Here is a 27845-nt window from a genome sequence, read left to right on the forward strand (position 1 = left end):
TTTGGTTCTTTATGCACTGCTCTTGCTTCCTCATGCACCTCTTTTGTCTGTTTCTGCAACTCTTGTGCCTCTTTCTGCATTTCTCTTGCCTCCTCTGTTGTTTCTTTCTGCACATCTCTACCTTCTTTCTGCACCCTTCTTACCTTTTCCTGAATGTCTCCTGGTTCTTTCTGCACTGCTCTTGCCTCTTCCTGCACCCCTCTTGCCTCATCCTGTACCTCTGTTGTTTCTTACTACACTGCTCTTTGCCTCTTTCTACACCCCTGTTTCTTCCTTCTGCACCTCTGTTGCTTCTTTGTTGCACTTCTCTTCTTCTTTCTGCACCCTCTTGCCTCTCTCTGCACATCTGTTGTTTCTTTCTGCACTTCTTTTGCTTCTTTCTGCACTTCTGTTGCTTCATTCTGCACCCCTCTTGCCTCTTTCTACACCCTTCTTCCCTCTTTCTACACATCTTTTCCGTCTTTCTGCACCTCTCTTGCCTCTTTCTGCACCCCTGTTCCCTCTTTCTGCACATCTATTGCCTGTTTCTGTAACAGTTTCCTTGTCTCTTTCTGCACCTCTGTTGCTTCTTTATGTACTTCTCGTGCCTCTTTCTGCACCCCTCTTGCCTCTTTCTGCACCTGTCTTGGTTGTTTCTGTACCTCTCTTCCCTCTGTTTGCAGCTCTCTTGCCTCTTTCTGAATCTCTGTTCCTTCTTTTGGCACTTCTCTTGCTTCTTTCTGCGCCTCCCTTGCAAATTTCTGCACCCCTCGTGCCTCTGTATGCACCTCTCTTGCCTCTTTCTGCTCCTCTCTTGCCTCCTTCTGCACCCCTCCTGCCTCTTTCTGTACCTCTTTTGCTTTTGTCTGCACTTCTTTTGCCCCTCTTGCCTTTATTTACACCTCTGTTGGTTCTTTCTGCACTGCTTTTGTTTATATCTGCTACTCTCTTGTACATTTCTGCACCCTGCTTGTCTCTGCACCCCTGTTGGTCCTTTCTGTACCTCTCTTGCCTCTGTGTGCAACCCTGATTCCTTTTTGTGCACCTCTTTTGCCTGTTTCTGCAACTTGTTGCCTATTTTAGCACCCCTCTTGCCTCTTTCTGCACCTCTGTTGGTTTGTTCTTCACTTCTCTTGCCTCTTTCTGTACCTCTTTTGCTTCTTCCTGCACTTCTCTTGCTTCTTTCTACACCTCTCTTGCTTCTCTCTTTTTTGCACCTCTCTTACCTCTTTCTGCACCTCTCTTGCCTCTTTCTGCACCCCTCTTGCCTCTTTACGCATCTCTTGTGCTTGTTTCTGCTCTTTTTTTTGCCTCTTTCTGTACCCATCTTGCCTCCTGCTGCACCTATGTTGTTTCTTACTACATTGCTCTTGCTTCTTTCTGCACCTCTCTTGCAAATTTCTGAACCTCTCTTGCCTCTTTCGGCACCCCTCTTCTCTCTTTCTGCACCGCTGTTCCCTCTTTCTACACCTCTTCTCCCTGTTTCTGCACCTCTGCTGCCTCTTTCTGAACTTCGCTTGCCTCTTTCTGCACCTCTGTTGCTTCTTTCTGCACTTCTCTTGCCTCTTTCTGTACCCCTCTTCCCTCTTTCTGCTCCTATGTTGCTTCTTTCTCTGGTTTTGTACGAGTGAAATGTCCAACTAACTATAACATCCCTAAAATCTGTGTTTTTTTCAGTGAAAAAAATAAATAAAATATATGTATGTATATATATATATATATCCCAACAATACGCTGTTATATAAACAAATAATGCTGAGCCCAATTCCTTCGTAGCGTGGTTTATTTAGTATTTCATGTAGCAAAAACGCCCACGCTACATGAAATACTAAATGAACCATGCTATGAAGGAATTGGGCTCAGCATTGTTTGCTTATATAACAGTGTATTTTGGGGATTTTGGAGGTTCGTGACCTAATTGTGAGCCCGCCTCCATTTGGGCAGAGAAACTCAGGCAAACTGAAGGGAATATATATATATATATATATATATATGTGACCAAGTGTCATTCAAAGGTGTCGAAATAATATTGCATGGCAAGAGGAAGGTTCTTGAGAAACTGTAACAAAGATAGAGGGCCTTCTTTAAAATTTAAAAATACAAATATTATGTCTTGCTGACCGTTGTGCAGCTTGCATATAAACACAATGCTGTGATACCCATTTTAGACACAATCGTGTTGAGGCCTAATGGAGGCCTTGATAGCAAAAGCCAGGAAAAAACACAGTAACATGTCCTAGCAAATTTGTTTAAGGTGCAATAGTTTCATGTCAGTATGCATATGTGGATTCAAGAGTAGATTATTTGTTCTGTACACTATTAACAATGCACATTTTGCATAAAATATAGAGAGGCGTTGTAACCATCTTGATTGAATCAAAGCTGCAAAACTTTAAAATGTCATTTAGAAATTAACAAAATGAGGGTTCTACAAATTATGGTTAGCATTGTAGAAAACATAATAGGGAAATCAGAGGCAGCCTGACAGTTAACTAACTCGTCATGATCACAGTGGCTTTACCACAGTGTTCTAATGAGCAACGGGAGTGCTAATTTCAATTTTTTCTTGATGGAATCCAACCTGTAAAACTGAAAACATTCCGTATATAGGATATTGCAGCAAATAATGAAATGAGTTTGATGACCAAAAACTCTCCCAAGATGGCCGCCTGAGATAAAAGAGCCCAGATTTCACCCAGATGTAGGCCAATTATAGAAATGTGCAAAATGCTTAAGTAACTCCTGCAACTAATGATCAAGTAATCAATCGGTTGAAAAAACATACAAATAGCAAATAGTTAAAACGCCCTTTGTCACTATTTGAGAACTTAGAAAGTTTTCTAGAGCACTAACCATAATTTTTATAAGAAAAAGAACCCCCTCATTCTGTTCTCTTTCTAAGGAAAAGCTTTAGATTGTACAGCTTTGATTCCATCAAGATGACATGACAAGAGTGCCACACTTTTGTCATTAATACAGAATGTTAGCACTCATTAGAATACTTTAAGGAGGGAGTGGACAAGGGCGCCGACTCAGACAATGGAGGACAAGGCAGGAGCAGACGCAGCAAGATGACCATGCTGGGGAAGCAGGAGGGGCATTGACAGCACAACATACCACGTCGGGCAAGTCAAGAGGCAATGGCAGAACAATGGACCATGAAGGGCAGGGACAGCAATCCAATCATGTAGGGCAGGTGAGAAACGATGTGGTGGCATAACAAACCATGGATGGAAGGAGGGAAGGGCAGTGGCAGCACACTGGTGGGCAGGAGGGATAGGGAAAGGGCATGGACTCTGATAATGGAGGTCAGCAAGTAGGTGGCAGGGTCAACAAGCTGACCATGGAGGGCATGTGGCATGGGTAGTGGCAGCACAATAGACAACAAAGGGCATGCCAGAGGGCAGTGGCATCACAATAGACCATGGAGGGCACGAGGGGGAAGAGACATCAAGCAGACCACCCAAGGCAGGCAAGAGGTGCAATGGCAGTAAAATGGACCATTCAGGGTAAGCAGGAGTGAAAATAGTAGCACAGTGGACCATGGAGGATGGGGGAGGTGGCATTACAATGGACGGAGGAAGCAGGGGCATTCACATGGACAACAGATGGTTAGGGGAGGGAGGTAAGGGCAGTAAAATGGCCATTCAGTGCAAGCTGGAGGGCCAGTGGCAGCACAATGAACCATGGTGAGCAGGATGGAGCTGACAGGGCCCAAACATGGGCAACAGGGGGAGGGGGCTAGGTCCAGAGGAGCAATCTTATCATGCAGGGGTGCAGTAGAAGCACAACCAACCATAGGCAAGCAGGAGGATTAGTAGAAGCAAAATAGTCCCTGGAGGGCAAGAGAATGGGTAAGGGGCATGCACATGAAGGAAGGAGGGCAATGGGTGGAGCAGCAAGCTGACTACAGAGGGTAGGCTGCAGGGGCAGTACAATGGACCATTGAGAGCAGGCAAGAGGGGGAGGGGCACGTAATATTCTGAAGCTGCCAACCTAGCTTAGTCTAAGGATTTTGGCACACATAGGCCACACATAGGGATGGCATCCTCATTCAGCAGGGTCCCTAAGTACCTGCAATTATCCTCTATACAGATCTCATACCGTCACCTGATGCAGCAGGCATCATGCAGAACTTGTGAAGCAAAGACATAACTTTGCCCTTTTCTGCCTCTTAAAAAATACAATGATCCAGCTTCGGATTGAACCAAATAAAGAGAGTTTCAAATGGCCCCCAACTTTACCCAGCATTTCATGAGCAAGCGCTTATCCTTGGTCTTTATGCCTATGGACTGCATAGGCAATATCCACTACCCAGTGTTCCTGTTGGATCTCAAGCAGACTTAAGCATCATCTGAGAGTACATCATCTTCCAGGAATTACAGCAATTGTTTGCCAAGTATACTTTCCAACATTTGGCCTTGGCAGGAAGAAGGGTACTGGGATAATAGTTAGCCTCATCCATGGGATCAAGATCAATTTTCTATTGCAGAGTTTTAAGAGTCTCTTTTGTGAGTTCTGTAGGAAGAGCACTAGACTATAAGGATAGATTAACTATCTCATAAATTACTTTATTAAGTTCTGCAATATTTTTATCGATAATTTCATTAGAATAAGATACAAGGAGGAGCCTGATTTACAGTTTTGTATTAGTTCTTGAAGTTGATGAAGAGAGAGACTATGAAAGTGATCGAAAGAGAGAGGGAGAGCAATCTCATTTGTTATATTAACAATGTTAATTTTGTGAGCAGCAATAATGGGATCCGGAGTTCTAGACACAGTTTGGATTGAGCTATTACTTCGTATAACTTGTAGAAAAGGTGCAATGTTGTCAATAATAAATTGAAATATGTGAATACAGGAGAAGTTGGTCCAAATTAGTGAAGGGATAGAGAGGATGCTGTTAGACTGTTTGTTTTTAATGTTAAGACTATCCTTTTGCTTGCTCATAGCCAACATTAGACAATTTGAGTAGTATTTTTTACCAGTAAATTGAATTACCTTTTTATATGACATCAACCTGTTTTATAGACTGTTCTATATTGAGAAAGTAATTCAGGCTCCATTAATTCTAGGTACGTCTATCCTCACTAAATTGAGTTTAGGAATATTTGTAAAACAAGGAGAGTGTTTTGATTTATCTAATCCTTTCTGGAGGGAGAAACGTGCAATCTTGTCTGCAATTAAAATCCTCCCATGCATGTAATTAGAATAGCTTGGGTTGGGGAAATATTCTTCCACAGGAGAGGAGAACGATTTTATGAGTTTCTCACAATTGACTTGACATGTTCGATTGTTTCCTTACAGGCTCAATGATCAGGCAACTTTCAATATTACATGTAATAAGTGAAGGTTCATGATATGTTTGAGGAGCAAATTTTAGACAAAAGTCAAGGAAAAAAGTGCCATTGCAGCATACAACCAGTTTTGTCTTGAAAATGATAGGTCAGTATTTACAGAGTGGCTGAATTTAGTTTGTTTGAATTGACCTGCTGATGTTTGAGGAGAGAACGATACATTTTACCCCAAAATATATTTAGATAATATTTCAGTGTATTAATCACTATTTCTCATGGTGATCGGTATAATATAACTGCTGTCTCAATATGCACTTCTTAAACTGAGGGACATCACAGCTTTTTATCCCTTAAAAATCTGTCAGGTTCTGCTGTCTGAGATGGGTAACATTTTCCTTTCCTCCTGACTCGCTCCAAAGATAAAGTGTGAAATGTAGAAGTGAAATACATGACACTAGATGGACCATGATAACATGCTTCTTCTGGACTACGTTTATAATCTTTGAAATGACAGACATTTTTGGGGAATTCGTCCTTACGAATGCAGCTATCGGACATAAATTTCTCAAAATTGTCTTTGAACTGTTGAACCCCCAAACACTTCGAGGGAGTGGGGGGTTTAATATTTCACAAGTGTGTCTTTGTTTATTAAATGCTTTTCTGTTTTAATAGGTATCTGAAAAATATGCATTAAGTATCTCTTCATTGGAATTTGGGGTGAATAACCTAAGGGCCTAATTATGAGTTTGGTGGTCTATAGAACCACTAAACTCGTGGTGTAAGTTATGGTGGCCGTCTGGGTCACCACACCAGTGGTACGACCACCGTATTACGAGTGCAGAGGTTGGACCTCCATGGGTCCAGGGAGCAACCCTTGACCTTGCCAGGTAGGTCGCTCCCCCCCGCTGCAGCTCCACCAGTGCTCTGAGTGTCTTTTGTGCCCTGTGATCCTCTGTGCCCCACTGACCATTTTTCTTTTGTTCCCCTTTCTTGTGTGACCATTTTGCTTTTTGTTTCCTTGTGTGACCATTTTGCTTTTTGTTCCTTGTTACTCCGTGCCCATTTTTTCGCAGTTCCCGCTGCTGTTGCCCCTGTGGCTCTGCCCCCCTGCGCCCATTTGCTGCCCCCTGCAACCCGCCTCCCGCCTCTCAGCTGCTCCTCCCTCCCACCTCCCCTTAAAATGGTGGCCACTGCGCGGTGAGGAGAGCGACCCTTGACCTTGCCAGGTAGGTTGTTCCCCCCCGCTGCAGCTCCACCAGCGCTCTGAGTGTCTTTTGTGCTGTTATCCTCTGTGGCCCACTGACCATTTTTCTTTTGTTTCCCCTTTCTTGTGTGACCATTTTGCTTTTTGTATCCTTGTGTGACCATTTTGCTTTTTGTTCATTGTTCCTCCGTGCCCATTTTATTGCAGTTCCCACTGCTGCTGCCCCTGCGGCCCCGCCCCCCCACGCCCAATCACTGCCCCCTGCCACCCACCTCCCAGCTGCTCCTCCCTTCCACCTCCCCTTAAAATGGCGCCCGCTGTGCGGCTGCGCCTAAGGCAAGCCCATCTGCGCCCGTCCGTGCCTGGACTGCGCCTAGTGCCAGAACCCCTGGCCCCCGCACCAGCCATGAAGACCACCTCCGATACGACGCCAGCACCCTCGTCGCTCTGAACCCAGTACGGTCCCCACCTGCTGCAGGGCTACCCCGAAGCGCACCCACGGTCCATTCGCCTGCCAGAACTGCAGAGTCTCCTGCATCAAAGACACAGAGACTCCCACCACGATAGAACACAACCAGCTCCGATGCATCCTGATAAACACCCGCTCCGCACGCAAACACGCCGTCAAGCTCTGGGACCTACTCTACACCGCATCACCAGACGTCGCCTTTCTGACTGAGACCTGGATGAACAAAGCCTCCTCTCCAGACATCGCCATGGCCATCCCCGACGAATACAAGATCGCCTACAGAGACCGCACCAACGGAGTCAGAGGAGGAATCGCCATCGTCCACAAGAAGACCAACAGGGTCTCAACAAACACTGACGACACTAAGCCCGGCAAAGCACTACACTACGCTCACGTAGTTTGCGAAGTTTGCGCTACTTCGCCCACGCGAATTACACGTAGCATAGTGCAAACACGCGTAGCGTAGCGTAGTGCAGCGGTCATTTTTTGCTTGCTCGCGATCAGCGACATCAAGTTGTCGGTCGCGAGCGTGGAAAATAAACCTCCCGGCGAGATTCTCAACGCGGGGAGGTCAGGTTTCTCATTGTGAGTGGTCGCCTATGCTCGCGACCACTCGCGATGAGAAACTACCAGTCCGGCTTGAGAAAGATGCCGCTTGAGTAAAAATCTATTCGAGCGGCAGAAACCTACAGCTCGCACTGTGCAAGATGCTGTTTTCAATGATTGCACAGTGCCAGATGCTTGTCCGTACTGTGCAATCATTGAAAACGGCATCTTGCACAGTGCGAACAGGGTACTACGCAGTTCGCGAAGTGCTACGCGTAGCTCGCATAGTGCGAAGTGCACATTGTGTAGCTACGCATAGCGCTGCTTCGTGAACTATGCCCAGGGTTAGATGACACTCTCAGCACCCCCGAACACATGCACGTCCAGATCCACACAGACCCCAAGACCACCCTAAGAGGCACCCTCGTATACGGAATACCCGGACCCCGACCACAATTCTGCAACGCCATCGGCAACATCATCAGCACGCATGCACTAACCTCCACCGACTACATCCTCCTCGGAGACCTGCACTTCCACCTGCAGAACAACAACGACAGCAACTCCTCCACCCTGATAGAAAACCTCGCCAACCTCGGACTGGAGCACCTCATCACGCCGCCGACCCACATCACCAGACACACTCTCGACGCCATCTTCTCCTCAAGCTCACACGTCTCCTTCAGCCATGGCTCTGAACCCACCTGGACCGACCACCACTGGATCCACTTCACCTTTCGGAAACCTGTCGCACCTCACCGCACCCTACAGATCCCCCGTCGCTGCTGGGGCAAAATCACCGAAGTACAACTACAGACAAACTTCGCACTCAACCCACTGACCCACCCCTCCAACCCCGACGATGGTGAGTGCACCCTCAGACCATGGATGGACGACTGCGCCAACACCCTAGCCCCAATGAAAAAACAGACCCTCAATGACACCAGCAAGAGAGCCAACTGGTTCACCCCGGAACTCCTAGCGTCAAAGCGCACCTGCCGGAAGTTGGAGAACATATGGCACAGCGAGAAGTCGCCGGGCAGCCGCGCAGCCCACAAAGATGCCATCCACAACCACCACCACCTCATCAGGACCACCAAGAGAACCTCCTTCAAAGACCGCCTCGACAACAATGCACACAACAGCAAGGAGCTCTTCAACGTCGTGAAGGAACTCTCCAAGCCCAGCTCCAACGCTAACGACATGCCACCGTCGCAAGCCCTGTGCGACTCCCTCGCCACCTTCTTCCACTGCATGATCGCCGACAACCACGACAGCTTCAACCCCTGGACGACCCTAACAGGACCCAACAGGCTGGACCCACCACACCCCACCGACCACGATCCCCTGCCAACCTGGGCCAACATGATCATTGAGGAGACAATCAAGACCATGGGCACAATCCACTCTGGCTCGCCGTCTGACCCTTTTCCACACCACATCTTCAACAAAGCCGGCAGCTCCATCGCACCCCACCTGCGCAACATCATCAACCTCTCCTTCGAGACCGCGACCTTCCCTGAGAGCTGGAAACACGCTGAGATCAACGCCCTACTGAAGAAACCCAAGGCAGACCCGAGCAAACTCAAAAACCTCCGGCTCATCTCCCTGCTTCCGTTCCCAGCTAAGGTAATCGAGAAGATAGTCAACATCCAGCTCACCTGCTACCTCGAAGACAACAGCATCCTGGACCCCTCCCAGTCAGGATTCTGCAGCAACCACAGCACCGAGAACGCCCTCATTGCCGCCACAGACGACATCAGGATCCTACTGAACAACGGCGAGACTGCGGCCCTCATCCTTCTGGACCTCTCCGCCGCCTTCGACACCGTCTGCCACCGCACACTACGCACACGACTCCACGACGCAGGGATCCGTGACAAGGCCCTGGACTGGACCTGCTCTTTCCTCTCCGGCAGAACTCAGAGAGTCCGCCTCCCCCCGTTCCAATCCGAAGCCTCTGAGATCATCTGCGGCATCCCGCAGGGATCCTCCCTCAGCCCGATGCTGTTCAACGTCTACATGGCGCCCCTTGTACGCATCGCCTGACATCACGACCTCAACATAATCTCCTACGCTGACGACACACAACTGATCCAACCTCCACCAGGGAATGAAGGCCGTCGCCGAATGGATGGAGGATAGCCACCCTAAGCTGAACACAGACAAGGCGAAGATCCTCATACTCGGGCCCAACACATCAGCATGGGACGACTCCTGGTGGCCCACATCACTGAGGACACCCCCCGCACCCACCAACCACGCACGCAACCTGGGAGTCATCCTCGACTCGAAACTCACCATGACCAAACAAGTCAACGCTGTCTCCTCCACCTGCTTCAACACCCTCCGTATGCTCCGCAAGATCTACAGATGGATCCCGACAGACACAAGGAAAACAGTCACCCAGACCCTAGTCAGCAGCAGACTCAACTACGGAAATGCCCTCTACGCCGGCGCCCCAACCAAGCTCATCAACAGACTGCAAAGAATCCAGAATGCCTCTGTTCGCCTGATCCTCGACATCCCGCGCCGCGACCACATCACCCCCCACCTCAGGAACCTGCACTAGCTCCCTGTCGACAAAAGAATCTCCTTCAAGCTCCTGATCCACGCACACAAGGCACTCCAGAAGACCGGCCCAGTGTACCTCAACAGTCGACTCTCCTTCTACATACCCAACAGGAAACTCCGCTCCGCAGACCTCTCCCTGGCTACTGTCCCACGTAGCCGTAGAACCACAGCCGGAGGCAGATCCTTCTCCCACCGCGCCGCCAAGACCTGGAACACCCTCCCCCTCATCCTACGACAAACCGGAGACCCTCTAACCTTCAGGAGACAACTCAAGACCTGGCTGTTTGACCAGTAGCAATATCACCCCCCGCCCCCTCAGCGCCTTGGAACCCTTGCGGATATGTAGTGCGCTCTATTATACAATTATGCATGATGGTGCCTTTGAGAGACTGCCAAACATATTAGGAGTTTGCTCACCGCCACAGTTTGCATGGAAGTGAGACTGCCATGACACTGTGGCAGTGAGGGCAAAAAGGGGAGCCCTGCAGGTTCCCCATTTGCCTTAGGGCTAAGGGGTACCTGTAAGTGGGCACGTGTCCCACTGTGTGCAGTCACCCCCTTTCCTGCACCGCATGGACTTTACAGTTCATGCTGTGCAGGAACGGGCTTTGGCATTCCCATTGCAGTGCCTTCTTATTAGGCACCGCCATGGGAATACCAAAAGACAGCCCCGCCAGACCACGAGATTGCTCATAATCTGGCAGACGGTCGAGGTTGGGGGTCCTGGAGCGAGGTGATGGTGTGGCAGCCCGCTGCGGTATCGTCAAACTTGTATTCAGGCCCTAAATCTCCATGAATGCCATTGAGTTAACTTGGTGCATTTATCAACCCTTTAATGTCACCAAGTATTAAAGTACAGCAGCTGAGGTTACTTTTCATGGTCTTCTGCCCAGCAGTACAAGCAAATATTGTTGTTCCATTACTCACTGAAAAAACACTTTACTTTGCACAAACTCACGATTCGTCAGCTTATCAAACAACACAGTGGCCTATTTGTACAAATGCTGACTGCTGAGAAAATGTCAGGCACACACTGTCCTCATTCGTAAATCCCAGAATAAAGCGCCGCAATATCCAATTTACTTTCAAGGGATTTGACAGTTATCTTTGTACCCACAGAGCTGATAAACCTATCAGACATGTACAAGAGAAGTAAGGTAAATTAAATGAAGCGTTTATTTGATTTCCAAATATTTTGTTGTATATAACATGGATACACCTTTAGAGATTGCCCATATCTTTGTTAAATCTACAAATGAATTAAGACTTGCTCTCCTGCGGTTAGAAATACAGTAAAGAGCGCACACACTGTCTGGCTGGCAACAACAAAGGACAGATTGTCTTACCTTCAGTGTCCCTGTGTGTCTGGTGCCAGAAATGGAAAACCAAAACCGAACTCGACAGATCCCGAGGCTAGCTGGGAAGAACTCAGTAGTCATAATTCTTGAAGTTGTACCTTTTAGACGATCTGATGTGTTGACAAAAAGGAAATGTCTCCCACTACCTTTAATTGTGAAAAAGGAAACAAGATTCAGTGTTCTAATAAATACAATCACATTATGCAATAAGCTCTCGAACTCCCCAAAGCAGCACAAAACATGTTATTTTTTTAATTAGTCACACAAATTGCTAAATATTTTGTGGAGTTTACCTCATGCAAAGAACTGTTTTTACACATGCAAGTGGGATTCCTGGTAATCATGAGAGGGCATGTCAACTTGACATGCCCTCTCATGCTTACCACGAATCCCACTTGCATGACATTGTCAAGCAAAATGTAAACGAAAAAAATTCACAGACACCAAATTGATTTTATATACGTACATTTGTATTAGTGTTAGAGTCGGGGATCTCTGGTTGGCGCAAGGTTGCCCTTGTGTCAAGCAGGAACCCTCTCCTCCACGTCAGGGCGCAGGATAACCCCTCGCGAATGACCCTTGCTCACCCTCTAGGTGCGTGGCGTGAGCAGCCAAGGCGATTCCTCAGGCGTTGTTGGTTAAGCACTTACAATCGCACACACAGTAAATACATCAATCCCCCCAGAAACGGACACCAGACTTGGATATATATAAAAATACGATTCTTTATGTAAAAATAAGGTATATATATCTCAGCAGACTTATCACAAGACCAATAACGTTTTCGCTAGGCCACCAGGTTATACAGCAGGCAAATGTTCTTGGTTCGTAGTTTCAAATGGATAGTTTGTAGTCTCTTGCAAATGTTACTTGTGGTTCCAGTACTCACAGAGATCGGCTCCTGCGAACGGGGAAATAAGGCGTTGCGGGCCCCGAGCCCGATACTGGAACTTCTTTCGTGATGTGGAGAGTCGGCACAGGTCGGTGCGACTCTCAGCTTGGGACGTGTTCTTGGGTCCTCAATCAGCAGGTGTGGGCAAGTAGGCAGGCGCGGCCCGCGACCCTTTAGCACGGCGGTGCAGGAGGGTCTCCACAGCGGGGGCGGCGCGGCCTGAGGTGTCCGGAGATAGCGAAGCGGGGTCGCAGGGCACGGTCAGTGCAGCTGGATGACCCGGCGTAGATCACAGTCGTCGGAGGGGTGATAGCGCGTTCAGCGCACTCCAATGGCAGGCGGTGACAGGGATGCAGGCGGCCTGGCCCGGGAACAGAGAGCGGCTCGGGACGGAGCGGGGCTCTCACGGGTTGGAGGCAGGCGAGCTTCTGAGTGTCACGGCCCTAGGAGGGGCGATGAGGGGCGCAGTCTCTTTCCAGCGGGATGCACACACGGCTCGAATTGGAGGATGAGCAAGAAGCACAGAGAACCCACTGTTCCTGGGGTTCAGTTCAGGGGGCAAGCTCAGATCAAGCCCTTGGAGAATGTTCAAGCACAAAGTAGCAAAGTCTTTTCAGTAAGTCTCTTCCTCTCCTTTCTCAGCAAGGCAAGCAGCAGGCCAGCTCCTCCAGCGTCTTCTTCTCCTTCTAGTCGGGCAGAGGTTCTTTGTGGTAAACAGGATTTTGATTTCCTAGGAGCCAGGTTCCTACTTTTATACCATGATTCTTTTGTTCTTTAGCGCCAGGGGGCCTAGGCCTGGCTCAGTCCAGTTCTGGAGCACTTTGTTATGGTGACTCTGCTCTTTCCTTTCAGCAGCAGGGCAGAGACATCAGCCGCCCCACAGGGGGTGGCGCCGGCTTTGTGGTGGCAGAGCACAGGTCTATTCAAGAGTCAAGGTGTACTCCTCCCACCCATCCAGGTGTAATCTCTCTACCCACCACCTGGCAGCCAACCTGTCTCTGGGGATCCCCCCACCCTGCTCCTTACTGTTGCTAGGCAGAACACACACACACAGCAGAGGCGGACTGAGATGGTCAGGTCAGTAAATACTAACTTTCTAAAAGTAGTATTTACAAACCCAGGATATTAAAATAAACTTGACTACAAGAAGTATTTTATTATTCTGAGTTCAGGCATACCAAACTTGACACTCTACCATGCTCTCTGAGTCCACTGGGGTCACAGCGTTGGCGTGATCCCAGCAGCCCATTCTGGCCTATGGAGAGCAGGTAGCCTTCAATAGTGAAAAACGACAAGGGCTGTAATTCACTACTAAGACATGCCACACACATCAGGGCATGTCCTACCTTATGCCTACAATGCACCCTGCCCTTGGGCCTACCAGAGGGGTGGCTAATATGTAAGGAAGGGAAGGTTTAGGGACTGGCAAGTGGGGGCACTTGCGCAGTCAGCGCGACGGTCCCGGACCGCGCACAGGGTCTGCGGTGGCAGACCCTAGACACACTTTACAAGGCCGCTTCCGTGGGTGGCGCAACCAGCGCTGCAAGCCCACCAGCAGCATCGGCATTCACAAGCCCTGGCACCCCTGGTGCACTTTACTGGGGACTGACAGTGAATCCAATAAACCAATCATGGACATCAATTACAGGTACACTTTTACTTCGGGAGCACTTGCACTGCGGCACGGATTAGCCGTGGCGCAGTGCCCTGAGCGGACAACACCAGCAAAACAGTCGAGGCACACCATCAAAAAGTGGAAGGGAAACTCACGCCAAGGTGCCAGGTCTAACACGTGTCCCCTCCAGCTGAAATGTGGGGAGAACTACCCTTGCCCAGGGGGTTCCTCGTCACTAAGGCGGAAATACCTGGACAGACCGTCAGCGTTGGCGTGATCTGTACCAGGACGGTGTTCCACCGTAAAGTCCATACCCTGTAGGGAGATGGACCACCTCAACAGCTTCGGGTTCTCACCCCTCATTTGCATCAACCATCTGAGGGGCCTGTGGTCCGTCTGAACCCGGAAGTGAGACCCAAACAAGTAGGGTCTTAACTTCTTCAGCGCCCAGACCACAGCAAATGCTTCTCGCTCAATTGCACTCCACCTACTTTCCCGTGGAAGTAACCTCCTACTGATGAAGGCTACGGGTTGGTCCCAGCCCTCCTCAGTCATCTGTGAAAGAACAGCCCCTACACCATGCTCTGAAGCGTCTGTCTGCACTAGGAATTCCTTGGAGAAGTCAGGGGCCAAGAGCACGGGCGCCGTGCACATGGCAGTCTTCAGGGTGTCGAAAGCTTTCTGACAGGTGTCAGTCCAAATCACGTTCCTGGGCTGCTTCTTCGAAGTCAGCTCTGTCAAGGGGGCAACGATCGTTCCATAGCCCTTGACAAACCTCCTGTAGTACCCAGTGAGCCCCAGGAAGGCCCTCACTGCGGTCTGCGTCTTGGGGGGTTCCCAAGCCAGGATGGTTTCAATTTTGGGTTGCAAGGGTGCCACCTTGCCACTCCCCACTTGGTGTCCCAAGTACACCACGGAACCCTGCCCGATCTGGCACTTGCTTGCCTTGATCGTGAGGCCTGCTCGGCGCAGCGCCATCAACACTTCCCAGAGGTGGCGCAGGTGTTCGGGCCAGGTGGCACTGAACACTGCGATGTCATCCAGGTAGGCGGCACTGAACGCATCCAGCCCAACCAGTACCTGGTTGACCAACCTCTGAAAGGTGGCAGGGGCATTCTTCATCCCAAATGGCATGACTCGGAACTGGAAGTGCCCATCTGGTGTAGAGAATGCTGACCTCTCTTTGGCCCCATCGGTCAAGGCGATCTGCCAGTACCCAGACGTTAGATCAAACGTACTGAGGAACCGGGCAGCCCCCAGCCGATCAATGAGCTCATCAGCTCTGGGGATGGGGTGCGCGTCAGTCTTCGTTACTGAATTGAGTCCTCTGTAGTCCACACAGAACCGGAGTTCAGGCGTGGCTCCCGGCGCAGCAGCCTTTGGGACCAAGACCACGGGGCTGGACCAAGGACTGCTGGAGGACTCAACCACCCCTAGCGCAAGCATTTTGGAGACCTCCTCCTTGATGCAAGCTCTGACCCTGTCAGTTACCCTGTAAGCCTTGTGCTTCACAGGTAAGCTGTCTCCTGTGTCCACATCATGGACGCACCAATCTGTGACACCAGGAACCAGGGAGAATCGGTCGGGAAACTGTCCCAGCAAGTGGCGGCAGTCTTCCTGTTGTTCGGGCGTCAGGGTGGGTGAGAGGTTAACTCCATCCACTGACCCATCTTTCTCAGAGGCCACTAAGAGGTCAGGAAGAGGCTCGGTCTCCTCTTCCATTCCATCATCAGTGGCCAGCAGCATGCCCACTTCGGTCCTCTCTAAGTGGGGCTTAAGGCGGTTAACATGTAGGACCCTCAAAGGGTTCCTGGGAGTCTGCATGTCCACCAAGTAGGTGATCGGACTTTTGCGCTCCACAACCTCAAAGGGACCTGTCCACTTATCCTGAAGTGCACACGGCTCCACTGGGGCCAAGACCCACACCTTTTGTCCAGGTTGAAGCTCTACCAGAGTGGCATTCCGGTCGTACCACCGCTTCATCTCCTCCTGGCTGGCTTCCAGATTTGCCTCAGCAAGTTGCCTGAAACGCCGAGTCTGGTTTCGGAAGGCCAGCATGTAACTATATACATTCTGGGGAGGTTTCCTGGGAGATTGCTCCCAGCCTTCCTTCACCAAACTCAGAGGTCCTCTTACCGGGTGACCATACAGAAGCTCAAAGGGGCTGAATCCTAGAGACTTCTGTGGCACCTCTCGGTAAGCGAAGAGCAGGCATGGCAAGAGGACGTCCCACTTACGCCTCATTGGACCGTCCAGGCCCATGATCATGCCTTTGAGGGTTCGGTTGAATCTCTCAACCAACCCATTTCCTTGGGGATGGTAAGGAGTGGTGAACTTGTAAGTTACCCCACACTCCTTCCACAGGGATTTCATATATGTGGATATGAAATTGGTCCCCCTGTCGCTCACCACCTCTAGAGGGAATCCCACTCGGGAGAAAATTCCCATCAGTGCCCGTCCCACCACGGGGGCCGTCACTGTCCTCAGAGGGATGGCTTCAGGGTACCGGGTGGCATGGTCCACCAAGACCAGGATGAACCTGTTGCCCAGGGCTGTCTTGGGGTCCTGAGGCCCCACAATATCAATACCCACTCGTTGGAATGGCGTACCGACCACAGGGAAAGGTTGCAGAGGAGCCTTGTGCTTCCCTCCGCTCTTACCACTTGCCTGGCAAGTCTGACAGGTTCTGCAGTAGGAATCTGAATTCTTATGCATTTGGGGCCAGTAAAAGTGGGTGACAAGCCTGTCATAGGTCTTGTCCATCCCCAAATGTCCTGCTAACGGCACATCGTGAGCCAGCCCCAGTAGGAAGGTTCTGAACTTCTGGGGTACCACCAGCACACGGGCTGACCCAGGTTCAGCAGCCTTAGGCTCGGAATACAGGAGGTCACTCTCCCAGTACACGTAGTGTGTTTTGGCCTGAACACCATTGGCCTGGTCGGCAGCCTGTTGCCGCATACCCACGAGAGAAGGGCATTCTTTCTGCTCCCTGCAGAATTCCTCCCTGGAGGGACCTCCTTCTTGCTGCCAATGGGTCAGCTCAGGCAGATCTCCCAGTTCGGCAATCTGTTCCCCTGTAGGCTCCAGAGTATCCCCCTCAGGGTCTACTTCCTCCTGGGCCGTGGGAACTTCGGGGGCCGGTTTCCCGCGCCTCCTGCGCCTTCTCCCTAAGGCCGGTTCCTGGACCTCTCCCTCAGGCTCCAGGACCCTCTCAACACCCCTACTGGCTGCCATGGACCGGGTGGTCACGCACGCCCAGTCGGGTAGACCCACCATCCTCAGATGCGTGGTCTTCTCCACCTTTTCCCAAGGGGAACTCTCCAGGTCGTTCCCTAGCAGACAGTCTACAGGCATGTCAGTTCTCACAGCGACTTGTAGAGTACCAGAGACCTCCCCCCACTCAAAGGGAACTTGAGCCATTGGACAACGACTCTCTACGTTGTCAGCATTGACAACCCTACAGTAGGCATTGGGTACAATCTGCTCTTGAGACACCAGGTGTTGCCTCACCGAGGTCACGCTGGCTCCTGTATCTCTAAGAGCCTCAACCTTCTTTCCATTGATGGTCACCACCTGCCCATATTTCTTAGTGTTAGAGGGCAGGTAGGTTACAGGGACCATCTCACTGTCTCCTAGCGAGACTAGGGTCATCTGCCCGGGACCCCCACCCTCCTGGACGGCTACCTCCTCCCCAAAGTTAACACTAGCTACTTGCCGGGGTGGAGCACCAGTGGGTGCGGTCTTACCAAACAGGCGACACTTAGGATCAGAGGCAATGTGACCCGGGTCACCACACTTATAACAATTGAAGGGCCCCTTTGGAACAGGTCTACCTGTCGGGGCCCCGTTCTGCTGCGGGGGTGGGGGAGGCTGAGAACCCTTCTGCTGGTTCCCTTGGGAATTACTTTGGGGGCCTTTTTGGAACCCCTTCTGTTTACCCTTGTCCCCCCCACTCTTCTGCTGGGGACCCTGCCCACCTTTGGCGGAGTCTCCCACTTGACCCTTGTGGACCCTGGTGCTGAGCCAGCGGTCCGCCTCCTCAGCAAGCTTCCTCGGGTTGGACAGCTTGCTATCAATCAGGTGCTGGCGTAGCTCAGGAAAACATTGACTGGACAAGTGCTCCCATGCAATTAAATCAAGCAGCCCTTGATAATCATTCACTTTGCTACCCTTCACCCAACCATCCAGCGCTCTGCAGAAAAAGGTCACATATTCCACATACGTACTCTCAGGGATCTTCTTGGTCTCCCTGAACCTCTGTCTATATAGCTCCGGAGTTAACCCATACCTGGTCATTAAAGCTTCCTTCATATGGGGGTATGAGGTTTGGAGATCTAAGGGTAAATCTAACAGTGTGTCACGCCCTTCAGCAAGGAACCTTCCCCACAACCCCGCTCCCCAGTCTTTCTCAGGGACCCGGTGTGAGGACATGGCCACCTCGTAGGCCCTAAACCACTGCCCTATGTCATCCTTTCTGAAATACTCCTTTACTACATCTTTGGGGATGTACACCTTGGACTCTACCTGCGCTGGTGGAGTGCTGCCACCAGAAGGAGCGGTGTCCAAACTTTTCGCCTTCAGCTCCAACTCCTTCAATCTGATATCATGATCCATTTGGCGTTGTTGTGCCTCCAGGGCCAACTTCTGCTTTTCCATTTCCATTTGTCCTGCCAACTTTGCCATCTCCATTGCATGCGCCCTGTCGGCTGCCCTGTCTGCCAGCTCCTCTGGCGACCGGACTCTGCTGGGCTCCTCAAGGTTGTCGGGTGGAACGATGTCCCCCGCATTCCGTGGGTCTCGTGACTCCTTCCAGGCTCTCAGCGCCTTGGCGTACTGGGTTCTCCTCTTGAATCCAGCATGGGGGACTCGGAATTTTACACTGTAGCCTTTCAATTGCTCTATCGTGTAGCCTTCCAGTCTCTCCCAATCCACCTCATCGATTCCAGAAATCACAGAGAGTGCTCTCCCAGCGGAGTGTGAGCCAGGCATGGTTGCAGTAATGGCAGATGTCTCAACAAAGTTCAACAATTACAAACCTGTGGCTGCGTTATTTGGTCTGCTCTCACTATCTGGTGATTAATAATTCACTGTATGCAAATTACAAGTGCAAATCCGAAATCCCAACCGCTGCCAACAATGTTAGAGTCGGGGATCTCTGGTTGGCGCAAGGTTGCCCTTGTGTCAAGCAGGAACCCTCTCCTCCACGTCAGGGCGCAGGATAACCCCTCGCGAATGACCCTTGCTCACCCTCTAGGTGCGTGGCGTGAGCAGCCAAGGCGATTCCTCAGGCGTTGTTGGTTAAGCACTTACAATCGCACACACAGTAAATACATCAATCCCCCCAGAAACGGACACCAGACTTGGATATATATAAAAATACGATTCTTTATGTAAAAATAAGGTATATATATCTCAGCAGACTTATCACAAGACCAATAACGTTTTCGCTAGGCCACCAGGTTATACAGCAGGCAAATGTTCTTGGTTCGTAGTTTCAAATGGATAGTTTGTAGTCTCTTGCAAATGTTACTTGTGGTTCCAGTACTCACAGAGATCGGCTCCTGCGAACGGGGAAATAAGGCGTTGCGGGCCCCGAGCCCGATACTGGAACTTCTTTCGTGATGTGGAGAGTCGGCACAGGTCGGTGCGACTCTCAGCTTGGGACGTGTTCTTGGGTCCTCAATCAGCAGGTGTGGGCAAGTAGGCAGGCGCGGCCCGCGACCCTTTAGCACGGCGGTGCAGGAGGGTCTCCACAGCGGGGGCGGCGCGGCCTGAGGTGTCCGGGGATAGTGAAGCGGGGTCGCAGGGCACGGTCAGTGCAGCTGGATGACCCGGCGTAGATCACAGTCGTCGGACGGCTTCCGGCAGGAGGGGTGATAGCGCGTTCAGCGCACTCCAATGGCAGGCGGTGACAGGGATGCAGGCGGCCTGGCCCGGGAACAGAGAGCGGCTCGGGACGGAGCGGGGCTCTCACGGGTTGGAGGCAGGCGAGCTTCTGAGTGTCACGGCCCTAGGAGGGGCGATGAGGGGCGCAGTCTCTTTCCAGCGGGATGCACACACGGCTCGAATTGGAGGATGAGCAAGAAGCACAGAGAACCCACTGTTCCTGGGGTTCAGTTCAGGGGGCAAGCTCAGATCAAGCCCTTGGAGAATGTTCAAGCACAAAGTAGCAAAGTCTTTTCAGTAAGTCTCTTCCTCTCCTTTCTCAGCAAGGCAAGCAGCAGGCCAGCTCCTCCAGCGTCTTCTTCTCCTTCTAGTCGGGCAGAGGTTCTTTGTGGTAAACAGGATTCTGATTTCCTAGGAGCCAGGTTCCTACTTTTATACCATGATTCTTTTGTTCTTTAGCGCCAGGGGGCCTAGGCCTGGCTCAGTCCAGTTCTGGAGCACTTTGTTATGGTGACTCTGCTCTTTCCTTTCAGCAGCAGGGCAGAGACATCAGCCGCCCCACAGGGGGTGGCGCCGGCTTTGTGGTGGCAGAGCACAGGTCTATTCAAGAGTCAAGGTGTACTCCTCCCACCCATCCAGGTGTAATCTCTCTACCCACCACCTGGCAGCCAACCTGTCTCTGGGGATCCCCCCACCCTGCTCCTTACTGTTGCTAGGCAGAACACACACACACAGCAGAGGCGGACTGAGATGGTCAGGTCAGTAAATACTAACTTTCTAAAAGTAGTATTTACAAACCCAGGATATTAAAATAAACTTGACTACAAGAAGTATTTTATTATTCTGAGTTCAGGCATACCAAACTTGACACTCTACCATGCTCTCTGAGTCCACTGGGGTCACAGCGTTGGCGTGATCCCAGCAGCCCATTCTGGCCTATGGAGAGCAGGTAGCCTTCAATAGTGAAAAACGACAAGGGCTGTAATTCACTACTAAGACATGCCACACACATCAGGGCATGTCCTACCTTATGCCTACAATGCACCCTGCCCTTGGGCCTACCAGAGGGGTGGCTAATATGTAAGGAAGGGAAGGTTTAGGGACTGGCAAGTGGGGGCACTTGCGCAGTCAGCGCGACGGTCCCGGACCGCGCACAGGGTCTGCGGTGGCAGACCCTAGACACACTTTACAAGGCCGCTTCCGTGGGTGGCGCAACCAGCGCTGCAAGCCCACCAGCAGCATCGGCATTCACAAGCCCTGGCCCCCCTGGTGCACTTTACTGGGGACTGACAGTGAATCCAATAAACCAATCATGGACATCAATTACAGGTACACTTTTACTTCGGGAGCACTTGCACTGCGGCACGGATTAGCCGTGGCGCAGTGCCCTGAGCGGACAACACCAGCAAAACAGTCGAGGCACACCATCAAAAAGTGGAAGGGAAACTCACGCCAAGGTGCCAGGTCTAACAATTAGCCTACAATCCCGTCTGCGCCTGTCCACATTCTGGACTTCATAGCACATCAAGCCAGTATTAATCAAAAACTGGGGGGAAATTTGTACGGTCAACGCCAATTTAATGGGGGTGTCACGTTTCATAGTCCTAGATTGCAGCAGAGCATATCTTGGACAGATTCATACCTGTTTTTTTTTTGCAAAATAGAGAATGGACAGTCACCGACTGCTATGGAAATGTACACACCCAGGATGTATTGCAGACTTTGAGTGAGTCTATTTGTTCGCAGACTATTATTGGCAGAGTGAAGGTCATCTGCCACCAAAGGGTGTGCATGGAATCCTCACACATTCCAGACACTGAGCAGTAGAAACCATTTTTGAATGTATTATTTTAACAGACTTGACTCTGGGCTGACTTAATATTACAGCCAGGAATCACATATGTCTTAGTCTATCTAGGAAGCATCCAGGGTAGCTGCTTCAAAGACAATGGTAACTGAATCAGAATGGCCTTAGCATGTGCAAAGAACCTACTTACTACTTCATCTAACACACAACTAACACCACACGTCATCTCCCTAAACAACTAATGTAAACCTAAATACACATCTCACAGTCCCACTCAGGGACAAGAAAGAAACATGGGGGCAGATTTATGTTTCCTGGCGCATCCCTGCAAATCAGCAGGGATGCGCCAGGAAAGATGCGTCACGCAAGTTTACCCTTGCGCCACCACAGATGCGCCGCATTTACAATGCAGTGCATAGTGGCGCAAGGATAAACAGATGCGTGACGCATCTGATGGCATAAGGGCGGTGCATTGCTGGAGTCGTGTTGCAAGCACGACGCAACTCCAGCAATGCTCAGGGGCTGCCCATACCTAACATGCTGCGTCATGCCTTACGCCTGCTTCAAGCAGGGGCAGGGTTTTGATGCAGCAGCGTCGGAAAAGTGACTCAGTGAAATCTTGTAGATTTCACTGCATCACTTTTCCGAGGCTTTTTCCGACGGAACGCCCACCCTGCATACATTAAACCTGACGCAGGTTTAATGTAGCGCAGGGCTTTACAACGTGACGCATCTCCCTAGATGCGTCACGTTGTGAATAAGGCGCAACATGGCGCATGGTTTACGCCGCCGCTGCGTCACAGAAGTGACGCAACAGCGGCTTAAATGTTTTGCAAAGGGCTTGTAAGTCTGCCCCATGTTTTTTTAGACTGAATGGATTTTACATATTAGCGAGTCAGTAGAATCCACCAAATTTGAGTATAGGTAAGAATGCAGTGCCTCTTAATAGAGGCACTGGTACTACCAACCATGAGTGTTGGACTTGGCCCTTTTTGCAGGGTCATCCCTGAACTTTTTGCCTTCCTCCTGGTATTTTTTCCGACCTGGTGTTGGTGGTTTTAGGACTCTTGGCACTTTATCACTGCTGTTTAGTGTTAAAGTGCATGTGCTCACTATGGTAAACATGGTAAGATTGGTCTACACCTGTTTGGCATATATAATTTACCTATCAGTCCCTTGTAAAGTGGTATCTAATATATCCGGGGCCAGTAAATTAAATGCTACTGGTGGGCTTGCAGCACTGCTTGCATCACCCACCAAAGTAGGCTTTCAAACCCTTCTCAGGCCTCTGCCATTGCAGGGCCTGCACGAGCAGTTTACTGCCGCTGTGACATGGCACATAAAGTAGTTGCCACGTTTGTGACTCGACTTTTACTACAAATCAGTCAGCCCTAAGGTAGGCGCTAGCTAGCCCTATGGGCAGGATGCGCTGTAGGTAAAAGGTAGGACATGTGCCTTAACTGTGTGGCATGTCCTGGTAGTGACAAACAGCCATTTTGGTTTCTCACTACTGTGAGGCTGCCCTCTCATAGGAATGCATTGGGGGCTTCCTGATATGTGTTTTAGTGGTAATTACTGACATGAGAGGAGTAGCGTGATCAAGTTTGGTATGTTTGGAATAGTGGTAATAACTGCTCCGTAATGATGTTCGCAGATTTATTATCACTATTTTAGAAATGCCAATTTTTGAAGTGGGCATTTCTATGTGCTATGTGTCTTTGTGCCTGCCTGTTGTGTATTGCATGTCTGTCTCTGGATGACATAGGCTGGGGACTCCAGAGGGGCTGGGTGAGTCAGCGCTAGGCTGAATAGGCCGATCTGCATTTGGAGTAGTGGAAGGAGTAGCACCTGGACCTGAATAGGGCAGTGCATGCCTTCCACAATGCTGGCTCCGCCCCCTGTAGAGTATCTAGGGCTGCAGACTACACTAACAAAAGAGGTGTTTGTGCACATATAAAGAAATGTGTAAGTGCCTCCAGAACTGGTTTGGACCAGGCACAGAGCCCTGTGCCAGGGGAGAACAAATACATTATGCGGTATAAAGATTTGGGCTGTGACCCCATTTAAAGTGCTTTTGGTGCTTACTTGGAACTTGTAGCTGGGGGTTGGGGTGACTGCTGATCTGACAGGAGGAACCACCCCTGGAAACTACCTGCTGCCTGCTAGGTAGCTGAAGAGGTGCCCTCTGCATAGGGGGCCCTGCGTGCTGGCCTGCCTCTGCCTGGTTTCCTGCCCCTGAACTGCTGAGAGATAGCACGGGGGAGCGCTTTATCTTCCAGCCCAAATTCAGGGTGACTGGCTCCACCGCAGGAGCACATGCTGAGTGCTTTGATTTTCTTTTGACCTGTGGCCACAGTGCAAGTGCAGGGTGTGCGCTCTTCTTTTTATCAGATCGTGCCGGCAGCTTCAGATGCTGCTGAGAGAGCCGACAAGGTGCAGAGACCTCGCTCCGTATTCCGTGGCTTAAGGAGGAAGCGCGCCACCAGGAGCTGACTAAGAAGAGGAAGTCAGGCAGCTGTGCCTGGTTGTGGGCGGGGCTACCATACAGAAAGCCGGTAGCCCCGCGTGGTGATTGAGGCTGCCGGAGGCGAGAGGAGAGCCTCATGGGCCCCAAGTAGACTTCATTCTGGATTTCCCCACAGCAGCCCTTCATCATCAGAGGAGGAGCGGGAGTGGAGAGCGAAGGGGTTGCAGCACCCTCTCTCTCCCGGCCGGTGCGGGTTGGCGTGTCTAGGTAGTTTTCTTAACCTGACCCATGGCCGCAGAGGTGAAACGCTACACATTGTGGCAGCTGCGCCATATTGGATGTTGGGGGCATTTTATTCTTGCCATTTGGAGGGGGCAAAACCTCGACGGAGGCCCTGGGTCTCCACAGAATTGCTGTATTCCCTGGGGGTAGGTGAATGAGGGCCAAGTAGCCCATGGGCATTACTGCATTCCTGGTTGAAGGTGGGCAGAAGGCCCAGAACCCTACCAGGAAGGAAGCAGGATATCGAGCAGCAGATTAGAGGAGGGTACAGTGAAGGTGTCATTGTACTATTGGCACCAACTGGTGATTACAATATGTGCCACCTAATGATGTTTGCTATATGCACTGCTGTTGGTGTTTATGCCATACTGTACTGAGTTCTTGCCTAGTGTGTGCCCTCTGAAAGTGGGTACGTTGGTGCACTGTTGCTGATGCAGATGCATAATGTGTTTAAACTAAGGGCACTATCGTCAGTAGTGACTGATTGTTTTCTCTAACTGTGCATTATGATGTTATGACAGTTTCCCGATTGGCCCTGAAGATATTATCCCTGTAAAGTCATACCTAGTGCCAGGTGGCACAGTGTATATATGTGATTACGTTCTAATGTTTTTTATGAATAATAGAAAGGCTATTTTTGATATGACCTTGTGTGGAGTTTCTTTTGTGGTGTGCCTAGTGTGTGACTGATGTGTGAGTGTGTTCCTCAAATGCTTTGCACATTGCCTCTGGGATAAGCCTGGCTGATCGTACCAAGCTACCATGGGGTTGAGCAGGGGTTATCTTCAGCGTTTAACTCCCTTGCCCTGACTAGAGTGGTGGTTTCTGCCTGGCTTGGGCGCATGCCCTAGCAAACCAGAAATCCCATTTCTAACAATGAGTCTCCTCCATGCCTGATGATAATCCAACATCTATCACAGGAGGAAGCTCATTTTGAGTGTACTATAATTCTAGCACAGCTTAGTGTTTTGCTAGTAAAGCAGCACAAAAGCATATGGAGTCTGTAAAAAAGTGGGTTATTAATTTGCAAATAGGGGACCCTTATTTCTTAACAAGGGCGGCTCCTCTGCTATTGCGGAGGAGAGTTGCCCCACTGCTTTCAAGCAGTGCGAGAAACAAAAACATAAAATGATAATAACTTTCAGGCACGATCATTTCATGTTTGTGTTGCTTTTCGGGTGGTTGGGGCTGCTCTACTCTTGGAGCAGGGCAGAGGAGGAGTGGTTTGCCCACTCCTAAGTGCGCAATGACTGTTTGGTCAACCAGTGATGCGCACTTTCCTGTTCTCCATGAAGGCTGCATTACAGCCTGCATGGAGAACACGCCGACCCCTTCAGCCCCTAGATGAGCGCTGTGTCACGGCACTCAGACCAATCACAACACTGCAGTGCAGCGTTGTGATTGTCTTAAAGGATAGAGGCTGGCTTGCTGCTTCCTGTTCCTGAAGTCGGAGGCCGGAGAGCAAGAGCAGAGACAAGTGATCCGGCGGAAATGTAAGTTACTTTTGTTGTTATTGTTATTGTTAATTGTGACTTGTAGAGCGCTTAATACCGGCAGGTCTCTAAGCGCTGTGAGAAGAGTAGCTACAGTCCCCCTAGGTGTGGGAAACCCTGACTAGACTGAGTTATGCCCAAGCATCGGTGAAAAGAAGAGTCTTCAGTTTCTTCCTAAATGGGAGGAGGTCTTTTTCGGTGCACAGATGACCTGGCAGCCTGTTCCATAGTTAGGGGATGAGGACAGAGAAAGCTCGCCCTCCTTTGGTCGTGTAGTTAAAACGTGGGCAGATTAGTTGGTCCCCCGTGGAGGGTCTTAGGGTGCGACCGGGGACGTATTTCCCCAGGCGCTCTTTGATATATCTTGGGGCCTGTCCATGCAGGGCCTTGTGGGCAATGCAAAGAACCTTGAATCTTATCCTCTGTTTGATGGGGAGTCAGTGGAGCTTTTTGCAGCAGAGGAAAAGCCGCTTGCGTCTAGGGAGCTTAAAAATTAATCTGGCAGCATCATTCATCACCACCTGAAGTTTACATAGCAGCTTGTCCGGTAGCCCAATGTAAAGCGAGTTACCGTAATCTAAGCGTAACATGATCAAGGCTGTAACCACAATTGCCTTAACAGACCCACACAAGTCCCAAACACGGTGAATACTTGGTTGGTCAATGAGAGGTTGGCATCTATTTTTTGTTATTTTGTTTTCTTATGCCCCCTCCATCAATCGTGACCCATGTGCAACCCCCTCACTTGACCCTTGCACCCGACCCCCACCAGCGAGCCATGCTGGCCACCACTGTTACTTAATCAAACACACCTGGGCTAGCTATCAAAATAAGACTCAGAGTAGCTTTTCTCGACCCCGTAAAGCTGTGGCACATTCAGATGTCAAGAAAACAACTTGATATGATTTTCAAATCAAAAAGGTGTCTAAAAAACTTGGAGTGCAATTGAAAAACAGTTTGCAGATTATCAGGATCGAGGCATGATTTCATGCCAACTGTAAAGCAGTGGTGGTCAAATAAACAAAGAGGATAATCTTGGTCAAAGTTTTAAGTCTCACAAATGTAAAAAAAAAAATATATAGTAATTTAAATTAATTGTATGTATTATTTTAAATGTAGAATAAAATAAGTACTGAATATAATAATATTTTTTCATTTTGCATTTACTGCTTTGCCCCTGAGGAAGGGACCGTGTTATGGTCCCAAAATGCATTTGGCACATGATTAAATGTTGTATGACTCTGTATAAGTTTTCTGTAAAACATTGTACATGATAACTATCACATGATATGTATTCATGACAGAATTGTATACATGATGAAAATTAAGCAAATTGTACATATCAACTGAGTGTTGTAATTTCATGTGTTATTAAATGTTAGACATGGTATCCAGAATTAAAAGAAATCAAATTATATTTTATTAAAAATAATTTTACATTAATTTATAGGTTCAAAAAGGGATAAAGTATTTTCTACTTAAATCATAAATATGTATTGTTTGTACATGCGTTTTTATTTAAATTCCTGTCTCCATTATTTATTATGGGATGGGGTTGCAGTATCAATGGTTGGCCAAGAGTGCTGCTGGCTCACTACTGTTTCTTTTTGGCAGTAGTAACTTGCGCTCATAAATTTGACTCCATCCTCTTTTTAGAGGGTGGGGACAGGTAAGGTTACACCTTTGAGTAACTTGTGAGTAGCTATAAGAGTAAATTACATTTGTAAATTACTTACAAATGTAGGTTACCTTGAGTCCCCCCTGTTATTTTTAATCGACTAATTGACACTGATCAGCACTTGTAGGCAATTTGAAGATATCCTACAGCTCGCAACTGAAGCCAGAGGGGGAATTTACACTTCAGCAGTGGCTGCAATGTTCAAGTTTGGTATCTGTTTCTAGAAGTGGAAAATGATAGGGAAATTGCAACTTGCTGCCACTGCTGAATAAGGACAAAACTTTACCACTCAGCAACC

General features: G+C 49.7%; 1 protein-coding gene across 4 annotated transcripts in view; it reads right to left on the minus strand.

Annotated features, from left to right (window-relative positions):
- MALRD1 (MAM and LDL receptor class A domain containing 1) overlaps nt 1-27845 on the minus strand; it is a 2533556-nt gene that overhangs the window by 830325 nt on the left and 1675386 nt on the right. For 3 of the 4 annotated variants that reach the window (XM_085630827.1, XM_085630826.1, XM_085630824.1), the window contains one exon: nt 11416-11573. In XM_085630827.1, coding sequence (XP_085486953.1) covers nt 11416-11573 — 158 coding nt within the window. The remainder of the gene's footprint in view (nt 1-11415; nt 11574-27845) is intronic. The other variant, XM_085630825.1, reaches the window with a different exon arrangement.

The sequence above is a fragment of the Triturus cristatus genome, chromosome 10 (assembly GCF_964204655.1).
Source record: "Triturus cristatus chromosome 10, aTriCri1.1, whole genome shotgun sequence".
NCBI lineage: Eukaryota > Metazoa > Chordata > Amphibia > Caudata > Salamandridae > Triturus > Triturus cristatus.